Source organism: Orycteropus afer, unplaced genomic scaffold (assembly GCF_000298275.1).
Source record: "Orycteropus afer afer isolate SDZICR_OR568_19922 unplaced genomic scaffold, OryAfe1.0 scaffold00065, whole genome shotgun sequence".
NCBI classification, from domain to species: Eukaryota; Metazoa; Chordata; class Mammalia; order Tubulidentata; family Orycteropodidae; genus Orycteropus; species Orycteropus afer.
Window position 1 is genome coordinate 348959 of NW_006921652.1, and position 7014 is coordinate 355972.

Here is a 7014-nt window from a genome sequence, read left to right on the forward strand (position 1 = left end):
GGGGCCGACTCGACGGCACATAACAACAACAACAACAACTAGGTATTTATTTATTTTTCTTTTAATTGAGTACCTATTAAGTATCAGGTATTCTACAATGTAGACAGAGAACAAAATGGAAATATTAAAAACTTACTATTTTTTACATGCTGGGTGCTTACTTAGAAACACTAAATTCTTGTGGATCTCTGAACAACCCTGGACACCCAAAGCTTCTGAGCCACTGTATAAGCTATCCCTTCTGTTCAAAATTCTCAGTACCTCTTCCTGCATGCCCCCAAGCCCCTGGATGAGCATGGCAATTTTCATTCATTCAATTGTGAACTACTCTGCAACTCCTCAGCCAAGAGTTAATTTCTTTCCTCTGTACTCTTATAGCTTATCGTGCATTTCTTTTATAGTTATAGCTTTTGCCACATTTGTCACTACTTGGGAGAACAGAGTCTGAGCATTAGTATTTTTAAAAATTTCCCAAGAGATTCTACTGTGTAGACAGTACTGAAATGGGTATCCCAAACAGATGTCCTTTGAATCACAAACACTTTAAGGTGTAACAGAATCATCAGGAGGTGCCAGAGCCTTCCCACATATCTGGAATTGCTGATTTAATATCAGAATTCTTCTTAATTTTAATCTTTGCCAATTTGATGAGAAATGATACCTAGTTTTAATTTAAAATCCTTTAATTACAAATAAAGTTGAACATCTTTTTCATGTTTATTGGCAATTTTTCTTTCTTTTGCGAACGGCCTCATGTCTTTGCCTTTAATTCCATTAGGACAGGCATCCTTTTCTTACTGATGTGTTAAGTATACCTTATATATTAAGAATATTAATCATTTCACATAGTATTTTTATTTTCCAGTGTTACTTGTTTCTGGCATTTTAATGTTTACAAATTAATTTTAATAAAATTAAGTTTTATAATCCTTTCCTGATTTTTATTTTAGAAAATGTTTTTACACACCAAGATCAAAGCATTGCATATGACTTATTCAAATACTTTTCTGTGGTTTCTTTTTTAACTCTAACATAGAATGAAATTCATTTTGGTGAAGAGTCATTAGGAAGACTCAAACTTACTTTTTCCCTCAAATATTAACTGAGTATCTATGATATCTAACTTAATTTTTCTCCCCAACTTCTATCTACTCAAATCTCAATTACTTTTATTATTTAAATAATAATAATCATAATAATAACAATAAGGATGTTTACAGCCTGTTTCCTTCTACCTACCACCTCAAATTATCTTTGGAACAATTTCAACAGTAAATAATTTCACCACTTCAGCCTAATACTCCACATGTAGACAGCTAGGCAAATAACATCAACAACAAAAAGTCACCACAGTTAACAAATACAAAATATTTTTTGGAAAAGTTCATTTGAAAAAAAGAAAAACAGTAAAATCTAACTCTCCATATTAGTATGAAGACACTAAAAAAAATTAAAAACCATTATGACAATTCTGTATGATTTTACAACCTAGAAATTCTATAAAGCACCTAATTTTATCTTCACAAAAAAAATTTTAAACCTTTTCTAACTAACCCACTAAGATCCTAAAAACATGAGTCTGATCCATGCAAATACCATTTCACTTTAAAATTATTTTGTGTCATACAATTTCTTTATCACCATATGCAAGCAGATTATAACAATTATTAAAGATGCATCATTAGTATCTTTAGAAATTCAACCTCTCTAACCCCGAATCAGGAGCTCTGGTAGCATAGTGCCTAAGGCACTTGACTGCTAACCAGAAGGCTGGCAGTTCCAACCCACCAGCCACTCCTTGGAAGGAAGATGGGGCAATCTACTTCCATAGTGATACTGCCTCCGAAACCCAAGGAGGGGTCGCTATGGGTCGGGTCCGACTTGATGGCACGTAACAACAACAATCCCGTATCAATCCTGCCAAAGTAGCAGTACTTTCATATTCTATGCATGGTCTCAGAATTGAAGTCCTCACGATGTCTATCTCATCTGACATTCAATCATCCATCTCTTAACGAAAGCTTGTTACTTCACAATCTTTGATGCAATAGCAAAGTAAAATGACATTATTTATGTAAATAATTTTTTTCTGGCCAAATGGTTTATGGTGATCCATTTACAAGGAGCCCTGGTGATACAGTGGTTAAGCGCTCAGCTGCTAACAGAAAGGCTGGCAGTTTGAAACCATCAACTGCCCCAAGGGAGAAAAATGTGGTAGTATGTGTCTGTAAAGATCTGCAGCCTTGGAAACCCCATGGGCAGTTCTACTCTATCACATAAGGTCACTATGAATTGGAATCGACTTGACAGCAACTCTGTTTTTAATCCACTTACATTAAAATGTTGCATTTTGAATGGATTTTTTTAGTTACAATTTTAACGAGATGAATTTGTCATTTGAAAAACTATTTACTAAATTATGCAAGTATTCCAATAAAATATTTCATTATATGATATTTAAAAAATCACACACATTCATTAATATCACCACTCATTCTACCAGAAAAGTTACATAAATATCTGGGAAGATGTCAAGCTCACAAAGATGAATTGTAAGTTTTCTAAAATTATAATTTTTCTCTGAAAGCTTAAATTTTATTATAGGCAACAAATGTCAACTATTTCCTTGACAGTCCCACCTATTTCAGTTGAAAAAAAATCTGACTATACCCAATCCCACTAACTATAGTTTGCCTGTCAGTTGTTTTTTCAAGTAAAAAATCAGTATTTTGTGGGGGAAAAAAACATAGCCAGTTCAGCTTGCAAATCAAATAACTGCGTAAGAGCTTTTCGTTTCCTCAAAACAACTAACACGGTCTAGTTGTTGTTGTTAGGTGGCGTCTTATCAGCCCCATCTCATAGTGACCTCGTGCATAATAAAACAAAACACTGCCCAGTCCTGCAACAACTTCACAATCACTGCTGTTTGTGCTCATAGTCGCAGCTACTGTGTCAGTCCATCTCACTGAGGGTCTTCCTCTTTTTTGCTGACCCTCTTACTTTACCAAGCATGATGTCCTTCTCTAGGGACTGGCCTCTCCTGATAACATGTCTAGTGTATGTGAAACAAAGTCCTGCATCCTCCTTTGTAAGAAGCATTCCGACTATACTTCTTCCAAGATAGATTTTGTTCTCCTAGCAGTCCGTGGTATATTCAATATTCTTCATCAACACCCTAATTCAAATGTATCAATTCTTCTTTGGTCTTCCTTATTCACTGTCCGGCTTTCACATACATATGAGGCGACTGAGAAAATACCATGACTTGGGTCAGGTGTACCTTACCCTCAAAATAACATCTTTGCTTTGAAACACTTTTAAAGAGGTCTCTTGCAGCATACTGGTCCAATGCAATACCATCATTTGATTTCTTAACTGCTGCTTCCATGGGCATTCACTGTTTAAGGAAAAGGAAATCTTTGACAACTTCAATCTTTTCTCCATTTATCATGATGTTCATTGATCCTATTGGGAAGATTGTTTTATGTTGAAGTGTAATCCAAACTGAAGGATTTGATCTTCTTCAGTAAATGCTTCAAGTCCTCTTTACTTTCAGCAAACTAAGTTCTATCATCACCATACTGCATGTTAATGAATCTTCCTCCATTCCTAATGCCATGTTCTTCTTCATACAGTCCAGCTCCTCAGATTATTTGCTCAGCATACAGATTGAATAAATTTGTTAAAAAAAAAAAAAATCTATAGCCCTGACACACACTTTTCCTGATTTTTAACCACGTACCATCCCCTTGCTCTAAGGACAGATTCTTGGTCTATGTACAGGTTCCTCATGAGCACAATTAAGTGCTCTTGAATAGCTATTCCTCAAAATATTTTCATAATTATTTTGTATGCACTAAAAATGCTTTATGTGTATTTTCCATTTCCTCACACAGGGTATTAAAACAGAGCATCCACAGACCAAGACTTAATAAAATTAATAATTTTTACTGTTTCATCAAGGGCATTCTTAAGCCAAGTGACTTTTTTTCCCCATGAATGCATGGTACTGAAGAATACAGCAACAGTTTGGGGTTTAGCACTGCCCTGATGTGTGTGCTAAGGCACAGCAGCAGTTTTAGCCGCCACTGCTTTGGCACCATCAGAGTAAATTCAACAGAGTAAAAAAGGCAAATGTCTTTTGTCTTTGTATTATTACTAAAACATTTACTTTGTAAATACTGTTATCTTAATAGTTTTGACCTCACAGATCCCCTGAGAGAGGTCAGGAAACCCCATGGATTTCCATTCTCTGAGAACTACTGATCTGGGCAGTACAAGAGAAATATACTAAATTTGAAGGCAGTTGATCTGGACTGGAAAGGAGATTATAGGTTCTACTCATTGGCTAAAAGTCATTTCTTGGTAAGTTTCATACATAGGATACTGTGCCACTGTCAAACCAAGTTTGTACCAGGCCCTGTCTTTTCTTTACATTCTACTCAAATTTTGAGGTTTTATTTTCATCAAGTTACTTTCAGTACAAGCCAATCACTTTCCCCTTACCACTTTACTTATGTTGGAATGAACCACCACTTGACCTTTACCAAGAATATCAGATACTCAGACTATAAGCACATTTTGCTAAAGTTTTCAATCTTGGAAAGCTTGATTTCTTTTAAGAGTAACAGGATTTCTTCTATTTAAGAGCCCAAGATACCAAGTGGATGAATGGTTGAAGGCTTTAAATATATAAATTCTCTAAGACTAAATTTATTCTGAACAAAACTATTTAATTTATCTACCTAAAAAATACACATATCATTAATTTCTTTAAAGGCATTTCAATTTCAACTTACTGCAAACCTAAGGAGGAGGCAAGACTTTCCAACCCCAGAGTCACCAATCAGAAGTAACTTGAATAAATAATCACTGTAAAGAGGAAAAAAAGAAAGAAAATCACATTAATAAAAGCAGACTTAATTGCAAGTTCTACAACAATTTGTAGCCAAGAATAACAGCTCACTCTGTCAAAGATTAACAAAACTGCAACCAATAGAAGCTCTTTTAATAGTGATTATCTTTGTGAATATTCATCAATTGTTACCTAGGTTTACACAGGCATATACAATGCTTAGGGAGCTCTGGTGGCGTAGTGCCTAAGGCATGTGACTACTTATCAGAAGGCTGGCAGTTCCAACCCACCAGCCGCTCCTTGGAAGGTAGGCTGGGCAATCTACTTCGGTACTGATACCACCTTGGAACCCAAGGAGGGGTCCCTATGAGTCGGATCCTACTCCACAGCAGTGGGTGTGGTTTATATAATGCTTAAAACCTATTTTTTGTATTTTACCAAGTTATCACAGTACACCTGCTATCTCTAATTATGTGTGAGGAAAAGAATAAGAAGTCCAAAGTGTCTGATGTCAGCAGCAAAATAAAGGTCACAAAAGGAAATAAAAAAGCTTTTAAACAAGTAAATCAGGAGGCAGGACTGAAGTGTAGGATGAAGAAAATAACTAACATCTTTTCCAGTTTGAGAATCTGTTGTGAAAAAAACTGTGATTGTAGACAATCGTCTTAGTACGTAATTATGCCTCGGAAACCCAAGGAGGGGTCGCTATGAGTTGGATGTGACTCAACAGCAGTGAGTTTGGTTTGGTTTATAGAACAATTTGGGTGCTCTGGTGGTGTAGTGCCTAAAGCACTTGACTGCTAATCAGAAAGCTGGCAGTTCAAACCCACCAGCCACTCCTCAGAAGGAAGGATGGGCAATTTACTTCCATAGAGATATCGCCTTGGAAACCCAAGGGTGGGACGCTATGACTCGGGATCGTCTGGGGATCGACTCGACAGCAATGAGTTTTTTTGGGATTTTTTATAGAACAATTTATATCAATTAGGCAGTCGAGTTGGCTGAATGACTTTACTGATATGATTGTTACAAGTCATATTTTGATTTCAACAAATTAATAATCAAATAATAAACTTTTTCAACTACCACATTCTTTGTAAGTTTTGCACATATAGTACTAAATGATTTCGTAACACTAATTTATGAGTTTCTGATCATTTAAGGTTCAAAGCCATTTAAGTAAGTTGAGCACTGTTGCAAAAAGTAGACTATTTTGCTCTCTCCTAAATTTGCCATCAGCTTCACTAACATTGACAACAGTGATACAGAGAAAGGCAAACAAAATCAAACACAATCTTCCTCCCTCAGCAAATACATACATCTGGATAGTGTAATCAATAGCATGTTACACTAGGACATCTTAGGTTACCTGTTACTATATATAGCAGCTTATTTACAGACTATTAATACATTGAATGTTCAAGAAAATTCAGATATGAGAAGGCTTAGATTTTTCTATAATTTTCTAAACTGTTATACAGGACAGGGAAAATATTGGTGAGAGAAATACAGAAATCTAAAATTAGAGTGGACAAGGACAGAAATTTGGCACAAAGAACTAACAATAAGTAAAGAAACAAACAGTGGAAAACCAGCAAGTGCTAAAATGTTAAACGTACTTAATCCTTTATTTCCTAAGAATTATTAAGCTTCTCTTTGGATCATTAAATTGTTAACCTACAACATAATTTTGACTTAAAGGACTCTAAGACTTAAATTCAGTCTTACAGAATTTATGTATTTAAAGCCTTCAAGCATTCATCCACTTGGTATCTTGGACTCTTAAATAGCTTAGAAATTCATAGATTTATCATTTTAATCATTTCCTAGATTTGATTGATTTTGTAAGTCCTACCACCAGGCACTCCTTGGAAGGAAGGCTGGGCATTCTACTTCCATACTGATACTGCCTTGGAAACCCAAGGAGGGGTCACTATGACTTGGGTGTGACTCGATGGCAAATCACAACAACAACAACATCCACTGCTTCAAATTCAAAACTTCTAGTTTTTTTTTACATTTCTAATTTGACACTTTATGTTTTCTAACCCTGAGAAGTCCGGAGGTTTTCTACCCCACCCCCCTTTTTATGTCTGACCTAACTCTCTATGGGTATGAAAACTGACTTAGCCATCACAGTACCCAGAATCAAGCATTGT

The 7014-nt window shown here is 35.6% G+C and overlaps 1 protein-coding gene across 1 annotated transcript in view; it reads right to left on the reverse strand.

The window, feature by feature from the left end:
• Positions 1-7014, reverse strand: part of RAB1A (RAB1A, member RAS oncogene family) — a 21958-nt gene that overhangs the window by 13883 nt on the left and 1061 nt on the right. Inside the window, exon 2 of the mRNA XM_042780843.1 lies at positions 4800-4872. Coding sequence (XP_042636777.1) covers positions 4800-4872 — 73 coding nt within the window. The remainder of the gene's footprint in view (positions 1-4799; positions 4873-7014) is intronic.